Source organism: Denticeps clupeoides, chromosome 11 (genome assembly GCF_900700375.1).
Source record: "Denticeps clupeoides chromosome 11, fDenClu1.1, whole genome shotgun sequence".
NCBI lineage: Eukaryota > Metazoa > Chordata > Actinopteri > Clupeiformes > Denticipitidae > Denticeps > Denticeps clupeoides.
This window is the reverse complement of record NC_041717.1, coordinates 12,298,940-12,322,680: the sequence shown is the minus strand read 5'-3', so window position 1 is coordinate 12,322,680 and position 23,741 is coordinate 12,298,940. Positions and strand designations below refer to the sequence as shown.

General features: G+C 42.7%; 2 protein-coding genes across 7 annotated transcripts in view; both read left to right on the top strand.

The window, feature by feature from the left end:
- Positions 1-1,154, top strand: part of ncs1b (neuronal calcium sensor 1b) — a 28,234-nt gene extending 27,080 nt beyond the window's left edge. For all 5 annotated transcript variants that reach the window (XM_028997318.1, XM_028997316.1, XM_028997317.1 and 2 more), the window contains one exon: positions 304-1,154. The gene's annotated coding sequence lies outside the window, so the exon portion shown is untranslated. The remainder of the gene's footprint in view (positions 1-303) is intronic.
- Positions 1,155-5,319: 4,165 nt separating this feature from the next.
- hmcn2 (hemicentin 2) overlaps positions 5,320-23,741 on the top strand; it is a 53,779-nt gene continuing 35,357 nt past the window's right edge. For both annotated transcript variants that reach the window (XM_028995913.1, XM_028995912.1), the window contains exons 1-18: positions 5,320-5,752; positions 8,273-8,343; positions 8,707-8,865; positions 9,513-9,635; positions 14,481-14,652; positions 14,739-14,845; positions 15,063-15,183; positions 15,270-15,533; positions 15,813-15,957; positions 16,602-16,723; positions 17,346-17,618; positions 17,904-18,045; positions 18,655-18,782; positions 19,870-19,983; positions 20,197-20,355; positions 21,394-21,588; positions 23,438-23,533; position 23,741. The exon at position 23,741 is cut by the window's right edge and continues 127 nt beyond it. In XM_028995913.1, coding sequence (XP_028851746.1) covers positions 5,488-5,752; positions 8,273-8,343; positions 8,707-8,865; positions 9,513-9,635; positions 14,481-14,652; positions 14,739-14,845; positions 15,063-15,183; positions 15,270-15,533; positions 15,813-15,957; positions 16,602-16,723; positions 17,346-17,618; positions 17,904-18,045; positions 18,655-18,782; positions 19,870-19,983; positions 20,197-20,355; positions 21,394-21,588; positions 23,438-23,533; position 23,741 — 2,657 coding nt within the window. In that variant the 5' untranslated portion in view covers positions 5,320-5,487. The remainder of the gene's footprint in view (positions 5,753-8,272; positions 8,344-8,706; positions 8,866-9,512; positions 9,636-14,480; positions 14,653-14,738; positions 14,846-15,062; positions 15,184-15,269; positions 15,534-15,812; positions 15,958-16,601; positions 16,724-17,345; positions 17,619-17,903; positions 18,046-18,654; positions 18,783-19,869; positions 19,984-20,196; positions 20,356-21,393; positions 21,589-23,437; positions 23,534-23,740) is intronic.

Genomic DNA, 23,741 nt, shown 5'->3' with positions numbered 1-23,741 from the left:
CTGTCGAAGGAACCGCAGGGTGCAGTTACTGGAGGCATGCAAATGCTCTCTTCTGCGCCAAGCAAATCAAATATGCATTTGTTGCACATTGCATTATGAGTATCACTCATTTCCATAATTCTGCCATAAATTAGCTTACTTGTTCTTTTTTTTTTTCACCCATCTGTCGTCATATAACTTAGACGAATGTTAAATGGTGTTGCAGTCATTATAAATGTATTATTCATTCATGGGGCTGGAGGATGCGTTGTCACATTTCTCTGAAAGCACGTTGTTGAATGTATTGATTTAAATTTGTCATAGGCACTGCCAAAGGTCTGATCCAGTGCCACCTCTCATGCCGTGGGAAGACTTCGGTGACTTCATTATCTGGCCCCATTCCGAACATCGATCAGGGGTTGTGTGAGAATCTACCATAACGGCTTCATCTTCATTTTCACCTCAAAGCAAACTTTGGCCATTTTTTTCCCTGAGGAGACAACGGACAAAGATATCTCTGGCTTGATATTTATTTTTGGGAACTGTAAAAGTGTGTCGATGTGTGTTTGAGAGAGAGAGAGAGAGAGAGAAAGGATGTGCATTGGACGATATTTGGGTGCACGTGGACAAAAGGGATTGCAGGACATCACTGATGTCGAATACTTGAAGAGGACTGGTGCACTGTGTTATCTGATTCACACTGATTGTAAAGGGGAGCATGAAGATCACACTAATTTATATCTGTACATACTGTAAACCTTTAGACTTTATCATTTGATATTATAATTTTCTTTGCTGAGATTTTGTGACAAAAACAGAATTGAATTTTTTATTATGATTATTTTATTGTTATTTTACTGGATTTGAGGTATGCATTTTTTTAGGACAATCCTTGCTTTTATTTAAAGACGAACGAGTTCTCACATAATTTATTTAACTTTATGTGCTTGTTCGTCTGTGTGGTCTCACTACTGGAACAGTATCAGGTTGGTGCACTACAGCATACTGTAATCAGGCAATGTAATGTACTGCTGTTCTCCATAGTTTCCACATCTGCTCTGAACGTTCTTTCACAGGACTTCTGACCACGCCTGCTGTACCTGTTTTAATGGAGACACAAACAAACAACACTCCTGTCTTCGTCTGTCTCTCTATAAAGCCTTTAATAACCTGAAGCTTTGTTTTTGGGTCTTTATTTTATAGAAGCATCCTACATAAAACCGAATACTATGTCTGTACAGTTTGATAGCTCAATTGCCAAAGTAAACTGAAGAAGGTGTAACGGTTCAAATGTTATTCATCAACAATGAGATTTATATTCTTTTTATTACTCTCCTATGGTTGCAACTTAACATAGGTCTGTTCTTTTTCCTGTGCAAGACAATGAGACACAGAAGATCAGGACAGGAAACATGTTTCTTAAAGTGAGTCAGCTTCTTTGAAAGAGTCTTTGAAACCTGGATTCACGTTTCAATTTACTGATTCACTGTCAGGAACCAGTCGCCCACAGTAGGGTCATGGGTGCCGGAACCCATTCCAGGTCATTAGGTACAAGGCAGGAACTCAACCATTAACAGACACTCGTACACCTACGGCCAATTTTGAGTCGTCAGTTCACCTTTGTGGCAGTGGTGGCCGAGTGGTTAAGGAAGCGGCCCTGTAATCAGAAGGTTGCCGGTTTGAATCCCAATCCACCAAGGTGCCACTGAGCAAAGCACTGTCCCCACACACTGCTCCCCGGGCAACTGTCATGGCTGCCCACTGCTCACCAAGGGTGATGGTTAAAAGCAGAGGACGCATTTCATTGTGTCACCACGTTGTGTTTCACAATCGCTTCACTTTCACTTTTCCCCCCTTTTTATGTGTTGCAGTGACTTAAAACCTACATTTTCAATCAGAATGTATTACATTCCATGCATAATATGTTTGCTTTTCAAGTGAAGCCATTAGAGTTAAAAAGAATTTAAGTCTGAACCCTAGGCTTTTGACACATTTGATCATGTTGACATGTTTGATCTTTTACAAGTTATACCACCATTGGGTGGTATACCATCGCATAACCCATATTATGAAACCTGGACATGAGTATATATCTTTTAATGCTCTACAAAATGTGTATTTCCAAAGACATTCAGGGACGTCCAGCCATGTTTGTCGCCTGTGGCTTGATCAGGATAGATCACAGGTTGCCGTCACCCATAGAATCCTGGGTTTAGCCAAATCAGGCATCTTTTTGTCTGGGGTTTATGGAAAAAGACGACCCAGGGGTCACTTTGCTGCAGTAAGTATCACAACCATGATCACGCCAGAGGGTGTTGTTCATAGACGTTGGGTTTTAGTTAATCTTTGTCAAACCACAGAACTGTCTGGTTCTGTCAGTTCAAGCATCTCATGAAATTGAACCCATTGTCTAAAACAGCCTCTGACTGGTTTTGTGGTGTGTGGGTTTTTTTTGCGTCAAAATGATGCCGTTGGCCGCCTGGTGGCCTTGGTCGGCAAAACGTAGGTGTCCCATGGTAGAGCTACAGGGAAAGACTGTAGAGAGTCCCAACACCACAGTCCTGTCCTGATAAAAGACAGACCACCTTCAGTTCCTTGGAGGGTTCTTCAGACTAGGCAATGAAATGAAACAGATCTGGAACCCCTCGGCGCAAGAGGCGGCTCAGTCTCTTATGAATAAATTCTATTTGTGTTTAAGACATGAGACGTTTTTGCAGACAAAACTACAGTTGAGGTCCATTACAATGCCCCCCCCCCCCATCACTTGAATATTACCTAGTAAAAAACTCTCTAGTGGTGGAAACTGAGATGTTTTTGTTCTGAAAATGTAATGCAATCGTTCCTAATTATCCTGAAAATGTTTCATACAGAATCAAACCGAAGTAAAAATTTGTCTTCAGGAACTATATCCATTGAAGCATAAATAAGAAATGACTTATGTCATAACCCCCTGCAGTCATCTGACACCACAAGAACCAGAAAATGAAATATATTGACCTTTATTAACATCTCAGGCCATGAAAAATAGCTGGAAACCTCCATCTCAGTGATTAGGATGAGTGGAGATGTGACAAACATGCCTGGAGGAAGGTGGAGTTTGGGGCTAATTTGGAATTTTAGGGCAGAATATAATATTTCTGTGCATAATATTAAGATACAATGAGATGCAACAAAATGCATGGGGTTTGCATGAAAAGGGCTGTGACTGGATCTTCGAGCAGGACTTCACTGTCAACAGACTGAAGATCGGACCGTCCTACTTAGGGGACCATATTGGTGGATGAGAAGATCAATGCTTTTGACGGCTTTTGCAATTATTTTGGTAATCAAAAATGAAACCACTGTAGTGAAAATAGGAATGTCTAATTTCTGACAACCTTAATGATTCAAACACTGCACTGACAAAAAAGTCTAATATCCAATCATGGAAAATAGTGGCCATTCAGTATATTCATTTTATTGCCACATGATGTTGCTGAACCCAGACCTGACCAACTAAAGCATTAGCTTATCGGCCTTTTGGCTTCGATCAAGTAGTTGTAGAGTAGCGTGTAACACACTCGCCTATGAACCAGAAGTGCAAGGTTCCGACCCCACTTACGACCATTGTGTCCCTGAGCTAGACACTTAACCCTGAGTGTCTCCAGTGGGACTGCAATTCTAGTTAAAAATGCATTCAATGTAAAAATGTAATTATTTGTATGATGTGGGATATTTTGAGTAGTAAAACATATAAAACCATCTGCAACAATATCCAATATTATCACATTCTCATTGAATGAAGTGACAGCTGCTCGTGCAACATGTGGATTTTTTGAACCCCAGCCAGCAAAACTGGCAATGAAATGCATTATAAACTTTTAGAGGTCTTAATGTGCCATGAATCAGACATGCTAATAGGGCCAACTTTTTTAAGTCGTGTTGCACAATCGCAATAATTTGGGACAAAGGACCCTTGTTTATCTCGCTGTTCATTGCTGTTATCTTCAGGCCTAGACTCTGTCGCCTCTTCAGGAGAGATAGAAAAAAAATGGATTTACTTCGGCTGCGAGACAGAGGTTGAGAATCTGAGTCTGAGTCTTGCTACTTCTGTCTTGATTTTAACTCTGTGGCAGTAAATACAAAAAAACCCGGGCCCATTTGCCTTGTTTGATGTCATCATTAAGCTAAGCCCACTTCATCAACCCATCACTCTCAAATGTTTTAAAATACTCTTTATTTGTAGCCAATCAGCCTTATACAACAGAACGTTTACATTTATAGCATTTATCAGACGCCCTTATCCAGAGGGACTTACAATCAGTGGTTACAGGGACAGTCCCCCCCTGGAGACACCCAGGGTTAAGTGTCTTGCTCAGGGACGCAATGGTAGTAAGTGGGATTTGAACCTGGGTCTTCTGATTCATAGGTGAGTGTGTTACCCACTAGGCTACTACCACCACACAACATTTTATATTTTTATAAACGGATCTTTCTTCATTCTTTTGTTGTAATTAATCATAAGCTGACATTTAAAATGATGTGTGTGTTCAGTGTATTTCTGAACAGTTCTGCATGTGCGTGATTGTGAGCAATTGTGTATGTCGGTGTCTTCTAGTGTGTGTGTGTGTGTGTGTGTGTTGGGGGTTGGAGAAAGGGTATGGTGTTACAAACCCCCCCCCCCCCCCCCCCCCCCCCTCCACCATCCTTCCTTCCTCATTATCAGCCCCTCGCTCCTGTGGCAGGCGTGTCACCCCGGGGCGCACGGGGCACCATCAGCTTCAGCAACGGGGGACAGCATCCTCTCACTTATACCCAAATATCATCATCATCAACAACAACAACAACAACAATAATAATAATAATAATAATAATAATAATAGTAATAGTAATAATAATTAACCAGCGCTGCGGAGAGCGCTGAACAGTGTCCGGGATTCTTCCCGGCCGTGTCATTCCATCCTGCACTCCGCGGGACCCCGAGGCTCCGGGATACCGGGTGTATTATTAGATAAGAGCCCGTGCCAGCTGGGGTAAAAACGACCAGCTATATTTATAAAATCCACGGTCGCTGCGTAAAAAGTTTATTCCCACCCCCCTTCCTATAATCACAAGCAAATTCTTTACAGCTCCGAATTGACTTGTGTGCGCAGGGTGTCACCGTTGGGTCAAGTTACACACACACACGCACACACACACACACACATCAGCTTGTTACTACTCGGGACCCTTTTAACACCCCTCTCCACGCCCCCCGTTTGGAGAGTCTCGGGGGGGGGGGGGGGGGGGGGGGGGGGGGGGGCGCACGCTTCAGTCCCTCCAAAACTTTTCTTCCCTTCCATTTTCCTCAAGGATGAGTTGAGTGGCGCGACCCTCTCCAACATGCGCATGCGGCACTTTTTTGGGGGGACGGGGTGCTGAAATGCGACGTTTGCTCCGATGAGAACTACGGAGAGCTGCAACTTTTAATTACTTTTTAATCCGTTTTTTTTTTATCTTTTTTATTTTAAAGAAGCCATCTCATCTAGAATGACGGACTTGAGGTTGTGGGTAGAGTTTTGGGGTCTGGCGCTGTTCATCTGCGCGCACCGGAGCTCCGCGCTGCCCCGGACGGAGGGGAACATCGTGCCCGCTGACAGCGCCTCCACGCTGGCCTTTGTCTTCGACGTAACCGGCTCCATGTACGACGACCTGAAGCAGGTGATCGACGGCGCTTCTCGTATCCTGGAAAAGACTCTGAGTCGGCGGACGAGACCGATCAGAAATTTCGTCCTGGTTCCTTTCCACGACCCAGGTAAACACGCGTAGATGTTCCTGTGCGACCATACATCAATGAATGGGCTTCAGAAATAGATTTATTACAGAAACATGAGAAAGTGACGGTGGTCGCGAGCTTTAGTGACACATCTGCTCATTACGGGACCTTGTCACTTCCCCTGAACTAATTGCCACCAGAGCCCGCTGACATGCACACGGTGGCAACCTTCACTGGAGAGCATGATGGACAGCGTTCCTTCAAAGTCTCACCAAAGCTTAAGCAAGAGCTGACCTGGGTTTTAATTCATGGTGGGTTTGGACTGTGGCATTCTCAGTATTGCAGTGTTGTGGACCTTTAAATCCAGTACAGTTGCTGATATTGGTGGGTATTAAATTGCACCCAGTGTAAACTGAAGAAGTCTGGATTTTAACGCTGGTCCTAAAGGGTGGTGGCATCCATAGTGAAATTGAGAACCACTAGTAATTAATCATATTTCTGCATTTTTTTTTTGTGCGTGTATGGCGTAGCTTTGATAGAAGGAGAAGAAATGGACATTATTCAGACAGGCACCTACTGAATTGTGGGCCGCTGTTATATCAAATGATCATAATTCTCAATGTCAGACGCACCGGAAGGATGGCTTAAGCTTTACCTTTCATTCCGTGAGTAGAAGACAAGACGTCTGGGACCAAGTTGTCCAGTGTCTGAAGTTCAAGTGCTGTCTTCTAGATGTACTGGTTGGTACTTCTGGGCAATTTCAACATTACACTTTGAGTTTAGTTTTTTTTTTTTTTTAAAGCAACAGTCGTCTGGAATATTTAATTAAATCTTGTAAAATACACCCATTATATATTTGTTAAGAAATCTTTGTGAGAATCATGGGTCAGATTCAACACTTCCATGGTGACACATAGAGAAAGTGAAAGACAGCCGGGCGCTGGGCTCCAGGTATGGTCCCAACAGGTCCCTTGCAGCGGTTCTCCCGAGAGTTCCGGATAGCGCCGGGGGAAGGGGGATGTGACGCGGCTGATGAGAAGCACATGCTGTCTGCTGGTGTGTAATTACCCCCAATCACCCCCAAAACCAAACTCTCCGGAACAGCCGACTCTGCTCCAGTAAGCCAGCCCGGCCCCGCCCCCACCCCCAGGTCTGTTAGGGGGATGGTGACCGCTGTTACTCCAGTGTTTTAAGGTGGCCGCTTTCTTGGGGACCTTGTAAATCACTGCGACCACAAGGAAGACAGGCTGGTGACAGACAATGGGGCAGGATGACACCCTGGGCTTTAACACAAACAAAAGAGTGGCAGGAGGTGAAGAGCTGAAAACGGCATTGGAGACGAGAAGAAAGGCCCAAAGAGAGAGGGAGGAGGTGGACATTTGCATGATGTCTTCATCTTCTTTTGCTGCTGTGTAGAGTTTATTGCTCACGCATTCTTCTGCCTTATCCTCCAGTTCCTCACGGTCAGACATGCTCTGTTTCCGAGTGTTCCAAACTCTGGTTAAGCCTAATCCTGCAGAGCGAGAGGAAATCCATCACTGCTGCCAGAAAGCCACCAGACCAGCATGACTAAGCACCATGTCTCCACCTTAGCGGTTTTCGTCTCCAAAACTGGTCTTTGAACAAAATGAAACAATACATCCTCTATATGCACTATAAGGTGGTTCCCCACTGAAATCGATCAGCTTCTGATAGCATCTAACTAACTGCCAGAGACCAGGAGAATTACGTCCTCCTGCATTGTATGTTGTGGCGTGCTCCTTGGCTGATGAGAGCAGTAGGTAAAACTTACTTTTAAGTCACACAAGGGGGATCAAGGCTGTTGCCTGTTAATAGCCATAACAATAGCTGAGGTCTGATTAAAAGCTTTTGAAAGTAGCGTATTTATAACATTGTGCAGCGCGTCAGTCTGCAAACACTCCTATTAATTAACCATAAGGTCAGTCGGATCCTTGTACCATAGGCCAACAATCTTGGTTGCTACCAAACCCCTGCAAAGAGCATCTCATTTATCAGCAAATGTTTGAGTGAATGCTCACAAATATTAATGCATTTAGCAAAAGAGTCCATGAACCAACTACAAAGGTTTAGGTTCCAAATCCACTTCCTAGCATGGGGTTACTTTGCAAGATACTTGTGTCAACCTTGAGTTCTTGTAATTAATGATTTGACGTTACTCTAGATAAGTGAAACAGCTAGACATAATGGTTATGGTAATAGTGGTAGTAGTAGTGGTAGGTTGGTAGTAGCCTACTGGGTAACACACTCGCCTATGAACCAAAAGACCACAAAGTCACACAAACCCCACTTACTACCATTGTGTCCCTGAGCCACTTAACTCTGAGTGTCTCCAGGGGGACTGTCCCTGTAACTACCATAAATGTAAAGTAAATAGTAACTCCAATTGTATTGTTACTAATGTAAAACCTATAAATATGATTCATATTAGCTTATTATAAGAAACACATGATGACATCACCAACTGGGCTTTCCTTCTGTCTTTGATGTGGAAGTATGAATATTGCAAGGTGATGTGTCCTATTTTTCTCTCTGTCACAGATATCGGCCCTGTGTCCATCACCACCGACCCCAAGAAATTCCAGCAGGACCTGCAGGAGCTGTTCGTCCAGGTGGGTGCCACTAAAATGCAGCATATCCAGGCAGACCCAGCTGGACGGAGACTCGATTCATCTGCTATTCACTGTGATTTGTTATATTGCTGTGATATGGTTTCCCATGAGCTTGACAATGGGGGTCATGTAATGATTTACTATAATGTACCATTATAGCTCCGTCTACTTATCCTTTCAGTCCTTCCCATACACTTCCGAGTTCTGCTTTCAGCTGAACAACTGTATATAGGTCATCAGCATCCAAGACTTTTCCAGACTTGGAATTGTAAACGTCTCAAGGAATGTAGACTACAGCTCCAGATAACAGATTTTTTACCCCCCCTCCCTCTCTCTCTCTCTCTCCTTCTCTCTGTCTTTCAGGGTGGTGGGGACTGTCCAGAAATGAGTGTAGGAGCCATCAAGAGGGCTCTGGAAGTCTCCTTGCCTGGTTCTTTTATTTATGTGTTCACTGATGCCAGAGCCAAAGACTATCGGCTGAAACGTGAGGTTCTGCAGCTGGTTCAGCTTCGCCAGTCCCAGGTAGAGAACGTCACCAGGAACTGTAACTGAAACACACTGCTCGTTTACAGCAAGCACCAAACTAAAATGTCCTTTTAGAGTTTTCCAAACCAGCATATTAGCCATAGCAGTTTTCCTGATTTACAAAATTATATTACATTGTATATTCTGTACAGAATATGTAGAGAAATTTACAGGGAGACAAAGGTTACATTTTTGGAGACACTAGCAGATATGAACCTTTTCAGGTCTGTTGGGAAACCATGCCCATCACCTTCATAAGACTACCAGTCTCCGGCTTTGAAGAGCCTAAAATATGAAAGACTTTTTTTTGTTTACAGTGTCTTGTGTTTACTAACTATAGTCTTGATCTACAATGTAAAATAGTCATAAAAAGAAAGGCTTATGAATGAGTGGGAGTCTAAATATGTCTTTATCTGTTTGTAAGTACAGGTTGATATAAGGTTGCAATGCTGGATCATTCTTGTATGAACACGTCAGTAGTTATATTTACAAATGCAAATGAAGGCACTTTGCAACCCCCCCACCGCACAATGTTGACCTTCAACCTCGACACCCCCACCTTCTTCAGCACAGCCCCCATGCCCCCATAAACACCCCCAAAGTCCCATCTCACCCCCTCCCCCGACTTCCTCCGCTGTGCCCAGGTGGTGTTTGTGTTGACGGGGGACTGTGGGGACCGCACGCACCCGGGATACCGCACCTACGAGGAGATCGCGGCCACCAGCTCGGGGCAGATCTTTCACCTCGACAAGCAGCAGGTTAATGAGGTGAGAGTCTCCACAGCAAGGAGAAAGTGAATTATGGAAGATTAAAATACAAAATCTTCTATTTAATTACTTTAATGGTTCATTAAGCTTGTTTGAGACTTCAGGCCGAATCTTTTCTGTTCACTTTCATTTGGACTCATTAGCAGTGGATTGCGTTTAACTGATCAGTATTCATGCATTTCACCAGTTTTAATGATCAGACTGTGTGCCTTAATATTTGAAAATGCTGGGTCTAAATGCCACAGACCTAAAAATAAATTGCAATGTGCAATGTGCCATTTAATAAACAATATGGAGATAATGGCATGACAGTGACCTGGCACTGACCTCACAGAGACTCCAGCTTCCTGGGCACCCAGGCAGGGAAGAAGTGTCCCTTTATCTCTGTAACTGTATTCCAAACATCAGAAGCCAACATCATCAAGCCGCCTGGTTGTGCCGGAGCCGGTAGACATAAAAAAAAGCCGTGGTTTCCTCTGAGAGCGACGCTGTTATCCTTGAATGTCAGCACAGGAGATTGGGCCGAGTGTGCGCTCTGAATGCCGGGCAGCCTGGAATCCTCATAGAGAGAAATGTCCGGCTGTGTGTGTGTGTATGCTATTGTATGTATGTTCATATGTAATGCACGGGAATGCATGCGTGTTTGTGCATGATGAATTTGTGTATTTTTGCGTGTGTGTGTGTCTTTGTGTATATGCGTGCGGTGGGGTCCTGTAAATAAACAGAGCGTTTCAAGAATAGAACTTTAAAAGAATTCCACTCTGTTTCCGAGTCTCGCACGTTAATCCCTTTGGGAAAAAAAGGTCAGTATACCATGGCGTCACATCATGGTTCATTCTCACTTCATGCTAGGACAACGTCTATTATTATATTTCGCAGTTCCCAACAGATGACAGACCAAACATCCATCATTTTACTTAAAGTGTTTAACTGCTGACTTTTCAGTTGGAAATTTACATTTGAACCAAAATGATGTATACATGTAAGCATGTGCACGAGTGCATGTGTATAGGGACAGCTGTGGACCTCAGCCAGCTTCACACCTCCCTTTGAAGTGAATGAAGGCCATGGTCACGCAGACCCTTGGCTGTGACAGTTTCCTCGCGCCTCCAGGCTTTCCTGGCTGAGGTGTTGATGGTCTGCCTGTTTGGCTGCCAATGGGCAGTGAACTTAAAGAGTTCATTAGCAGACCACATTCATATACAGTGTGTTTATCAAAGGGGCCATGCGTGGGATAGTATAGAAAAAAAACCCCACATGCATATTCCTTTCCCCCATGCCTTCCTCCAAAACACCATTCCCATGTGATAGCAGTTTAATGGCCAGCCAAATCAAACACACACACACTCTTCTTTGTGATTTCGGAAGGAGAGCAGTAAAGAAAACACAGAGCTTATTTCCCCCCCGATAATCCCGGATATGATCTATCATGGCTGTCTGTCTGCAACACAGCTGCCCATCTACAGTTTGGCTCCAGAAGGCTGGTCTTATGCATGTGTGTGTGTGTGTGTTTGTGTGTTTTTCTTTGTGTATGTGAGTGCATGTAGCTGAGGTAGTAGCCTAGTGGGTAACACACTCTCCTATAAACCAGACAATTACAAATTCACAGGTTCAAACCCTGCTTACTACCATTGTGTCTCGGAGAAAGACTCTGAACCCTGAGTGTCTCCAGGGGGACTGTCCCTGTAGCCACTGATTGTAAGTCACTGTGGATAAGGAAGTCTGATAAGTGCTGTAAAATGCAAATGAGAATTTTAACAATTCTTAAACAGGTGAAGAAGCCAGTGACTCAAGCTAAATGGAAACACGGTAGCTTGCTGGTAACCCCGTGCCTGAGCCTGGCATTAGGCCTCGGTGCAAATTAAAAGATGGGTAACATGGGGGAGGCTCAGGGCTGTGCAGTCAGGGAAGTGATGGTTCTCCGGAGATACATAAATCGAGTAAATGCCTTCACGAAGCAGCCTGCTTCTCTTCAGTGAATGTAAACCATCCAGTACAGAGAGTCGACACATTACCCCACTGAGCCTCCCACATCACGTTGGTTGATGAAGGAGAACGGTGTTCTTAATTCACTTTTTATATTATGTTCTTTAGGTTACATTTGATACAAGCATTTCAACATCAGTGTCCTAATGTATGAATAGGCATAAACAAAACTGTACAGACTTTTCCCTGTAAAATAATACATTCTTGATACTCTTGTTCATCTCCTTTTGAGTCAGAATTCCAAATTCCATCAAAAACTCGATCATCTCCACAGCAGCTCAACATGTAGAAGAAGAAGAAGTTGGGTTTGTGTTGAAAATCATGGACATGGAAATAAAAAGGCAGTTTAGAAGGGCGGGTACAAGGTCCCTTTGAATGTAGAGGTGGCGAGTATGAATTATATTAAGAGTATAAATTATATAATTATTGAAAACAACAGAACTTTGTGGACACTTTTTGGTTTTCTGTAATGAATTTTTGTTTTGTGTGTTTCTGACGCTTGTGCTGTTGTTTTTATAATTATATTATAATTATATTATTTTTATAAATATATATAATTATATATTTATTATAATTAAGCACTTATAATTATATATTATCATTATATATTATAATTATAATTAACAATTATCATTGATTCCCATGACAGTGCAAGAACAATTAAGTGCAAGAACAAAGGCTGTGCAGAATGTAATATGATTACAACGAGCTCATGTCACATTATGTGATGGAGAAGTTATTGTAACTTGCGAATTAAATAATATAGTCATAGAGGTCTTAAACTTGCTACGTTCACTAAGAAACCAATATTTTATGGTATTTTATGGTCTCATCAGTGTTTCCTTATGGTGACACTGAATACAGCACATCTGGACCTTGGGCTTGAAACCTTCATTTATGAACAAAGCTTTGCTCTGTGTTATACCCTGGGCCCTTTGAGACAGGAAGATGTTTGCGGTGGCCTATGATCTGGAGTCCCAGGAGGTGTCTGGGCAGGTGTTTTGACGTTCTGCATTTGGTCACATATGGTATTGGTTATGAACAATGTCTCCTTCCTACCATTCCTTGACATGACCTTTTATCTTGAACAATGAGGGATGGGATTGACAACCAAGTCCACATTTTCGTGGGAGTCAGACAGACGTTCCGGACTGTAGTAGAACATGGAGAACATGCAGAACATATCTGTAACTCACTCCCTGCGTGCAAGGTCTAGAGATGGGGAACCATGACTAACCTACCCAACTAAGCCGCACTTCTGATCTACTAAACAGGAGTTATGTTCCATATGTATGTACCCAAAGTGGCACATTTGTACATTTTTGGCTGACCTTAAAACCATTTCAGTAGGCTACCTTACATCAGGTTTGTGTGTGGAAGCATTGCTTCCAGTTATCTCCAGTGACACAGCTGCCCATTCAGCATTAAGTAAGTCAACGTGAGCTGACATGATGCCTAGTGGTCAGATGAGTTTGACACTTGAGATTTGTGTTTTTTTTTTGTTTTTGAATGCATCCTGCCACTCCTGTTCCGTAGCAAGCCTCCTACTCCAGTGCTGCTTCAAGGGACTGACACATAATTATTAAAGGGCATTTACTCTGGATGGCTGAATTGGGGTGGTAGTATCCAAGTGAGTAACTCACTATATGAACCAGAAGACCCAGGTTCAAATACCACTTACTACCATTGTGTCCCTGAGCAAGACACTTAACCCTAAGTTACTCCAGGGGAACTGTCCATGTAACTATTGATTTCCAGAGTGACTACTGAAGTTGTCTGAAGGGCATCTGATAATTGTAAATGTACATGTAATTAAATGTATGGAGGCAGGCAGAACAGTGAAAATTTCCCCCCAAAGTCTGCTCTTTTCAAAAACCTATTTTCTTGGACCCCTTTGTTCTTGTTGCTTCTGGGGTCTTCATTCTCCTGCTACCCACAGACTCCCCCAAAATGATGAAATAGACACTAGTTTAATGCAGATGTAGGTCATTCAGACGAGCTTGGAGCTCTCCTCAGGGAGTTAGTGCGCATGTAGCTGGACATTACAGCTGTTTCCAGTTGTGAGCTCCAAAAAGGAACCAGCTGTTACAGGCAGCCAGATACAGCCATGACAGGAGTAGTGGGGTCTGGATAATGAAATCATCAAAGACTTTGGCTTCCCCAATTTTTGTTTCTCATTCTCAAATATGGAAAGATGTCCTAAATCTCAAAGGGCTCACTAAGACAATGTTTTCACTTTGCGTTATGGACACAGTGCAGCCATAATGTCCGCCGCCATCATTCATAGCCCAGAACAAATACACAGAGTGCTCCATTCTGCCGGTTTTAAAAGCCCCCATATTAAGAGTTAAAGTGATGAGTGTGCCAAAACCAGCTCCCAGTTTGTGCTCCACTGTAATTGAGGGAACACACACAGTCAAGTAACTATCGTCCTTATAAATCCCCTCGTAGCGCGAGTGTGTGCAGACTAAAATTTTGAGTCCCCTTTGCACTCACATGATGATTTTTACTGGTGAGGGTTGCCTGTCTGCAGTCCCAGTAAATCAAGCCCCCAGTCCACTGTGCCGGGACCATGATTTCTGTTTTTGGTTGTTCATCCCTTTTACGATATACTTGTTTAGCAAATGATTCACCCGATTTACGGCATATTTATGCTGATGAGGTTGGGTCGCAAGATCACAGATTTTTGTCATGTTGAGTGAAGATGAACCTTCCTGTTGGATGATTTAGGACTTTTCGCCTGCCAGTGTGTTTCTGAAGTCTACCAGACTTGTCTCTTGGCTGTAGCGTTAACCTTTGGCTACTCCTCTTTTTCATCTCCTTTTCCTCCTATTTTCTCATCCGCTACCCTGCCAATAGGTTCTAAAATGGGTGGAAGAGACTGTTCAGGCTATGAAGGTCCACCTGCTGTCATCTGACCATGAGAATGCCCAAGAGAATACATGGGAGGTGCCTTTTGACCCCAGCTTGAAAGAGGTCACTGTGTCCTTGAGTGGCCCAGCTCCACTTATTGAGCTGAGTGATCCCCTTGGTAGGACTTTCTATTTTATTCTTCCTCTTATTTTGGTGATAGTTATTGTTTGGGCGTTGATATTCATCGTGTTTGGTAATGCAAAGGTCACTCTGTTGGAGAAAGTCAAGGCCTCACCGAACTGCTCAACATCCCAAACTCTGCAAGAGTGGTCAACCTGAAGAATCCACGTCCTGGAATATGGACCCTTAAGGTGCCTTCTACCGATTTACAGTGGCTGTCTTACTCAATTAACACAATTTCTTTGTCTCAATGTGTGTATCCTTTCTGACTATTACTTACCAAACTTTAAAAATGTATAAGCTTCAGGAGAGTAAAGAATTCAGGCTGGAGTTTAATAATTACTGGAGTACTTTCGTAGCTGAACATGTGGTATTTTGGTGACTTTAACACTGTTCTTTTCTTCTAAGGTGGCTTGTGGTGGACGGCACTCCCTCAGAATGACTGGGGTTAGCAGTCTGGACTTCAGGGCTGGTTTCTCAAGTGAACCAGTTGGTGAATTTAACCATACTAGGGAAAGACCAATCAAAGGTATTCATTCTTGATTTTAATTTAATTCATTTTTGGATTTGTTATTGAGTGATAGTGTGGACAACTGGAACTCTCTTTGTTACCAGGTGTCCCAGCACATGTTCTGCTCAAATGTACAGGCCTAAAACCTCCAGGTCTAGTCAACAATATGGAGCTGGTGTCTACTGGAGGACGCTCTCTTCGCACTCTTCCGGTTCCTCTACCTGGAGACAGAGGCTACCGTGGCCTTTGGGCCATTCCCGAGTTCCGCACTCCTTCCCAAAGCTTTTTTCTCAAGGTCTCTGGCAAAGATGCAGATGGCTATCAATTCCAAAGGCTTTCTAGTGTATCCTACACCAACATTATCCCAGGCAAGAAGTCAAATTTATGTTACTCTACTCTTATTCTGTACAATCTCAGAAGTTCTTGAAACATAGTTGAACATGATATGGATAGTTTTTTTCTTCGTGGATGTTCCATGAGTCCACAATGTAATGGTGAGCTGATGGCCCTGGGGAGATTTTCTTATGCTTGACTGGTGTCCTGTTTTGAGGTTGCTGGTGCATTGTGGTCTGTACCTGGATGAGAATGTACAAAATGGATTTCTCTGTTTTCCATGTGCATTTAATGTTCATCATTGTCCTCTAAAGATCCTCCGTCCGTAACCATGCCAGCTGAGATGAAAGGGTTCTACATGCTGCCGGCTGTCATTGGTTGCTCAGTGGAGAGTGACGTTCCCTACAGGCTAAGATTCATGAGGAGCGGAACCATGTTGGGAGAAGAGAAATTCTTCAAGTGAGTCTCCTGTTTCTTTTTATAGCTTCCCGTTCCCTCAGATATTTATGGGTTTTTGTATTACTTCGTAATTCCTGAATATTTACTCACCATGCTGCACAAAAATTCTCTCTCTCTTGTTTCACCCTCTGTCTTCTCCTGAACATGTGTAAATGCTTAAACAGCCATTCTCTCCAGTGACACAGCTGTAAAACCTAAAACGCAACATCTGTTTTTCAGCGAAATGATACAGGGCTTTGCTTTACGGTTTTTATCCCCAGCCTGAGTTACCATGTTCTGTGACTCTGTGTACAATTAGCACTGATAGAATGTGTAGTTTTTACTGACTCATCAGTCACGCCAGGCCTATAAACAGTGGATTTTCACCGTGTGCATTGCGTTATTCGATTGAGTCAGAGTGGAAGATAAATAAGGGACCCTTTGCCCTCATTTTGACGCTCTGTTTTGAAAAATGCATGTGGGAAAAGTGCTCAAATGAAAAGTACGCAACATCTGTTGTGTCAAGTAGCCTAATTATCTATGTTCTCTGACTGCACCTTTCACCTTCTCTCTCATTCTCTCCCCTTCTCAGTTGTGTGTATTTGTGCTTTAACTATCTTGTATTTCTTCATTGTCCTGTCCTTACCCGTTTACTGTGTTGTAAGGTCCTCTACCAGTGCGGTGTGGAAAATCCCCCAGGCCTCCGGAAAAGACGAGGGCCCATATGAATGCATCGCTCTAAGCTCGGCGGGAATGGGAAGAGCTGTCACTCAGCTCACTGTCAGAGGTAAGTCATTAACACACACGCACACCCGGAGGTTGAGATGAGGGCAAAAGGGCCGAAGTACACTTTCCTATATTGAAGAATTGGAAGTAGTTGGTTGTTAATTTAATTGTAATTGTAATTTAATTTAATTTTAGCTATATACAGTCCAGTATACAGAAAGACGTGAAGATCCATTCTGAAGTGTTTTTATTAAAGGCTTGGGAACTATGACTTTATCAAATGATTTTTAAAAATCTGTTGTATTTCCATTAGGTATACGTTCTATTCTCAATTCTAGAATTGCATTTGTAGGCCAAGTATGTGAGCAAACACATACAAGCACAACAGTATAAAAACAAAATCAATTTTGGCTAAATTTTATATTCAGAAAATACAAATACTACCAAAGTGCAGTTGTAATGTGTGTGACAGTTCAGGTGTTTAGGAGCATGATTGTGAGGTGAAAGAAACTGTTCCTGTGTCAGCTGGTCCTAGTCTGCAGACATCACACATTTCTGTTCACTTGCCGGAAAAGGATGTGTACTGTGTCTGCCGGAGATAATGACATAACAGCAGTCTGTCTGTCAGTCGACTTCTCTGATTAAAGACCTCCTATCTCTCCCTTTTGTGGTCCCCAATCCAGAGCCTTCTCCAGTCCTGAAGCCCGCTGTGAATGTAACCTCATCCCCAGGAGCAGTGGCTGTCCTCTCCTGCCAAGTAGAAGGCTCCATGAGTTACAACCTAAGTTGGCACAGGGCAGGCACCACCTTAACTTCCCGATCTGGTAGGGTGAGGCTGCTTCCCAACTCTTCGCTTGAGATCAGCGGGGTGCTCGCCCAGGACGCCGGGCCATACCACTGCATGGCATCCAATGCTCATGGAGACAACAGGGTTGTCGTCTGGCTCCTAGTTCCAGGTAGTATACATGGAGGAACCCCCCTACCTCATCCATTTGCCTTTCCCACTTCTAACCTGGAGCATCCATTTGCATCCCTTTGCATCTGATGCTCATGTCATCTGTCCTTTCCCACTTTATAAATCATCAATAATCAACCAAACAAAAGGAAAATGCTGATTCATGCTTGTAACCGCATTGCACAATTGTCCTAGGCCTTTGCTGTTCACTTTCAGGAAATCCTTGTTAAGACTGTCATGAGTGTGCATCACAGCCTGGGTGCTTTTTTAAAAAATTCTTCTGCAGAGGCCCCGACTGTGGTGGTCAGTCCTCCAACTCAGATGTTCACTCTGGGAGCCGAGGTGCGGATCTCCTGCATGGCATCTGGTTCCCCACACCCTCAGATCTTCTGGAGCTATGGCAACATCTTTCTCACCAATCGTCACAGGTGCTGGAACCTTTATCGTACTCACATCAAGACGTGTCTCAATTGCCTTGCCTTTGCCCACACACATTGACCCAACTATTATAATGCTTGCTTTTTCTGCAGGTTTTATTTAAATACTCACATATTGAGAACACCTGGTCTATTTATGCATTGTCTATTGTAACCATGGAAACATTTCAATTTCTATGCTACCCTCTCATGGATTTTTTTGTTGGAGTCATGCACACCTTTTCTAAGAATATTTAGATGAATTACATGTAAATGTGTGGGTGACGAATTATTAAAAAAAATATTATTTTTGGCATTTTCTTGCCATGAAGGACCATCTTCATATGAAAAAAAAAATTTGGTGGGAGTGCTGTCTTCTTGGATAATGATGCTCATAGGGCATCACTGATGATGAAGGTCATAATATATGACCTTCATGAACCCAACTTATCCACTGACATTGTCACCAGATAACAAAAGGGCTTTTAGAATGAAGATGGTCAATTCTCCATGACAACAATAAAGCCTGGAGGGTTGGTGATGAGGTCCAACAGAGTGTTCTTAATAGTAAAGTTGGCACAGAATTAAGGCAATGTTGCTAATGCATGACGTGCATTTCAGAATGACTATAACCGAACATGGAACGCTGATCATCAGACAAGCCGTGCCGGGTGATGCTGGGAATTACACATGTTTGGCAACCAACGAGGCCGGGACCACCTCTAAATATGCCACACTCAGTTTTTCGGGTGAGTTTTTCTGCTGTCCCAGCTGAAACAGAACATTGCTGTTAATCACCTGCTTTTCTGTTCCTCTGGCAGCAGTTAAATTTAAAGTTCTGCTCAGGATTTCACATCTCATAAGGTTTACAAAATGTTCTTTGTTTTAAGATTTTCATCTTGCGTGTTGTACCAGTTTGGCTCTGCTGCACCAAGACTAAACCTTGTGTCATTCCCTGTTGGCCAAAGGTTGCTACACCATTATTGCTGTATTGCTGAAACTTTTAAGGAGTCCACATCGATTTGGACACATTGAAGGCATAATTATGAAATCTAAGAACATTACCTGGCCAGTGTAGTGGACTTTATTTGATTTTTTACTATGAGTATCACCTCAGCAAATAACTCCAAATATGAATAATATTTATTAGTGACTGTCTTCCACTGACAATACTGCAGTCGCACACAACACATGAGGATACGACATTGAGCATAATAAAAGCATAAAAACTAAACTGTATTTAAAGCCAGAGCAGTTAACAATAATAATAAGAGATTTCTGCATAGTATAGGGAGCCTAGAGAGAGCCCTTGTATCACAGTTTGAGAAACAAGGCAATACAGCTACCATAGGAAGATATGCCGCACATGTTACATTTTCAAATTTCTATTCACATTACACATTGTGGACTCTGATGATCATGGGATAGTGCGCCTAGAAAATCAACAAATCACATAACCCTCTGTTGGCCTACTCTCTTGTATCCAGAAATCCAAAAGATAATAGAAACTGAACTGTCACGTTTATGTCGTTTTTTGAAGCCTTCATGTGCAGCCTTCTGCTCTTACATTTAGCTTCCATCCCTGAATGTCCAATCTTACATGACTGGCTTCTTCCATTGACGCACATGCAGCAAGTGAAATGTCAGCATATCGTCTATTTTTACCAAATGTGTGGGCTGCTGCCCAGCCAATTTACGGAATTAAATTCACGTCACACTGCTATTAATGCCTCTTCCTGAATGCGGCAATGACGTGGCAGTTAAGGGCACAACGAGCTCTCCATCACGTGGATGGCGGCAAATGCCTTTAATACCTTCCTTCCGCTGTTTCTGCAGAAAGACCCAGTGTGTCTGCGTCTCAGCAGACTGTGCTGGTTGTGGTCGGGGGGGACGCGGTTCTGCAGTGCATGGCCACAGGGGTCCCTCCCCCACTTGTCCATTGGTACAAAGGTAAATGCACTTTTAATCTTGATTCATTCATGCCCACACCAAAAGCCATTTATACCTAAAAAAAACATCTTTGGCTGGTGCTTAAAATATTCTGATATGCGCAAACACTACATGTCTATCAGATCACATCAGAATGGGACAGAAACATTTAAAAGTTCTTCCACAAAACCACGTCCTTTTAAACTTTATTAATGTGGGTTCTTATTGATTCAGGCGACTTGGAGCTGGGCTCGGTTATCTTTGCTGAGCAGGATGAGCATCGTGGCCTGCTCCAGATCAAAAGTGTGCAGGAACGCGATGCTGGAGAGTACCGGTGTGTGGCCCAGAGCCCTGCTGGGACAGCATCAGCCACAGTCATCCTGCAAGTTGGAGGTGAGTGCGATGTAGTATCTTCGACCAAAAAATGGATTTCCTATCTAATTTTCAGTGGGTCACAGATGCATCACAATGTTCATAATTGTAACCCTAACTCTTAAATACTGTATATATCATGTGGTGATGCACATATAGTGGTTGCGTGGGATGTGGAGCCCATCCCATCTTTCTATGGACCTCGAGGCCTGGACAGGGCACAGTATAAGGTTGAATGATTAAATTAACTGCTACCATTGGCATCCATTTTAGCCTGTACAAAATACTTGTACAGTTTATTTGTACAGACTTGTACAGTGCATTTACATAAATGTGTTGTTGGGTCTCTCAACACTCATTGAACAATTCTATGGATTTCTTATTTTATGCCTCAAAATGTCACTATAGTGTATAACAGTTTATAAAGGATCTAGTTTAAAGATCAAGTAGTAATAGATTCTAGTTTTACTGCACATGTTTATAGGGTTTACAATGGGACACAATGTGCAGATTTACATTGCATCCAAAAAGTATTCGCAGCGCATCAATCAATTTTTTACATTTTGTCATGTTACAGACTTATTACAGCCTTATTTGTCATGTTACATCCTTATTATTTTTCCCCTCAGAATTCATTATGGGGTGTTGTGTGTAGAATTCTGAGGTAAAAAAGTTAATTTTATCAACTTATAACAAAATGTGGAAAAAGTGATATGCTTTGAATGCTTTCTGGATGGACTGTATGTGTACATATCAGTAATAATTCTCCATTGAATGAGTACACATCCTAGCGGTTAAAGAAGCAGCCCCGTAATCAGAAGGATGCTGGTTCACCAAGGTGCCACTGAGGTGACCCTGAGCAAAGCATCGTCCCCACACACTGCTCCCCGGGCGCCTGTCATGGCTGCCCACTGCTCACCAAGGGTGATGGGTTAAAAACAGAGGACACATTTCATTGTGTGCAACGTGTGCTGTGCTGCAGTGTTTCACAATCACTTCACTTTACTTATGAATATGCAGTTATGTAAAAACATATTTGCTTTGTTTCTATCTTTTTAGCTTTTCCTCAGTTCTCTGAGTCTCCGGTTGATGTTGCGGTGAACGTGGGAGAGAATGTGACATTACCATGTGCGGCTCATGGTTTCCCCGTTGCCACGGTAACATGGGGTCGGAAGGATGGACGGGCCATTTTCAGCAAGCCTGGTAGCCCTGGTGGTGCCCTGCAGCTACCCTCTGGAGCCCTGGTCATCCAGAGTGAGTCGCTGTCATATCTACACTAGATACTCCTTCAGGCCAGATACACTCAGGGAGCTTACAAATGCTTCTTACACACTTAATAACTTATTATGGATGTCTAACAATAATATACAATACATTTCCAAACCTTAGTTGTTCTTATTTTTTGCATAAAAATGCATAAAAAAGGAAAGAACCTCAGCCTTTAACACACTCTACACTCCTCGACCATACAGGCACTGCAGACCCTTTACACACTGCACACTACACACAAAGAGCAAAGGACCACAGACGTAACCTCACTGCAGCTCCTGTAGCTGAGATACGCTGCAGACAGGTTATTTTGGGTAGTGACCTGCAGCAAACCCAGTTTGTTAGAGAGAGAGCAAGCCGCGATGAAACAGGTTGAAACTGATGAGAATAGACAGACCATTCTCAGTTCAGCCATGTCATGACCCAGCCAAGATAAACCACATGGACTGGATAGCTTCTTAGCCATAAACCCGCCACAGACAACCACACAGGTGGAACGCAGCCTGAAATGTTTACAGCTATGTTATTTTTATTGGACAGCCGTGACGCGTTTACATTGAACAGGGTGCGCCGGTTAGCCCATACTGAGACAGATGGGGCTGTTCTTACCTGGCTGGTTTATTTTTAACTTCTTTTAAATGCTATTCACACAAAGGTTACTGTCTCTATTTTAAACACAAACACACACAGTACAGTAAAAGTACAGTACTACAATAGTGCAATTACAATGGTAAATGTGTATAGTTGAACAGTTTTTACAGTACAATTCCAGTGACAGTTGTTGGTTGTTTTTTGGTCACTCATTTTAATAAGAATCCAATGAAGCTTGTGATTGTGACAAGAGTGTGTAAAACTGAAGAGAGGTGACTGCAGCATCAAACATACTTTCTTCTGATAAAAAAGGTGCTGTTACATACGATGATTTAGTATTATTCCCTCTCATCTCCACATTGGAGCATATTGTTTTTTTTATGGGGAAAAGTATGTTCTAATTAGTGGATACCAACATGGAAATAACAGTTTAAATTTATTTTGGAAGCAGCCATGTTGCATTGCCACATTTAGTAGCCTAAAATGGATAAAACCACAAATACTCAGATCTTCAAAACTCTAATGACCCCACGATGACCCCAGCGAGCATGCCATTCTGTTGTTTACACATGCTCATCTGCTGAAAATTTGAGTGCTTATGCACAATTCAGTTCGGTCTCTCATCACAGGTTTTCTGTATATCCATTTCTGACGTGTTTGTTTTCTGTACGGTCAAGCTCTCTCAGATATAGTTCACCAGGGTGCCGCTTTCAATTTGACAAATGTTGTATGTGGCTAATGACCCAAACAAAATGGAGCAGACATGAAATCAAACCCAGCCCTCTGTCAGCAAAAGATTATTAACATCTTGCACTCTTGAGACACTCAGAAATGATCAGCGTAATGCTGTAAACCATCCAATCTAATTCTATACACGTTGGGACCTAATATAAACTTAAATTGGTTTTTATGTGACAACTTATAGTGTCTACATTTAAACCTTATTTTTTAAGTGAAAATTAGAAAGAATTTGCAATACAATTGATTGAGACATCCTGATGTTCAAATTTGCTCAACAATTATTGTTTCAAATTGAATTGAAGTGGTACACTAAATGTTGGCATGAATTTAGATGCCAGATATGCGCAAAATCATTATATATTTATAACATAATAATATATATATAACATGTTGAAAGGATAAAATGTGCATGGTCAGGCAAAATGCTTTTATATATATATATATATAAAATTTTCATCCTCTCCAGACATCCACGGCTGAGTTACTGTGATTTTACTCGCAGGTGTTTGGCTGGACCATGAGGGCCTGTACATCTGCGAAGCGAGGAACCATTTCGGATCCATCAGGACGGAGGCCAGGATCACCGTGACAGGCTTGGGTACGTCTCAGCCTTCGGCTTCATTACACGCAGTTTAGTCACCGCGCTGAGTGAGTGGTGGCCCGATGGCGAACACCTGGTCTTTTAAAAGAATCGTAAAAAGAAGCAGTGGTGGCTGCTGTTGTGTCAGCTGCTGCCCTGCAACATTTGCTGCGTCTGCTTCCGGGTCTGTTTAAATCATTAAGCACCTCGCTCTGGATCGAGCAGA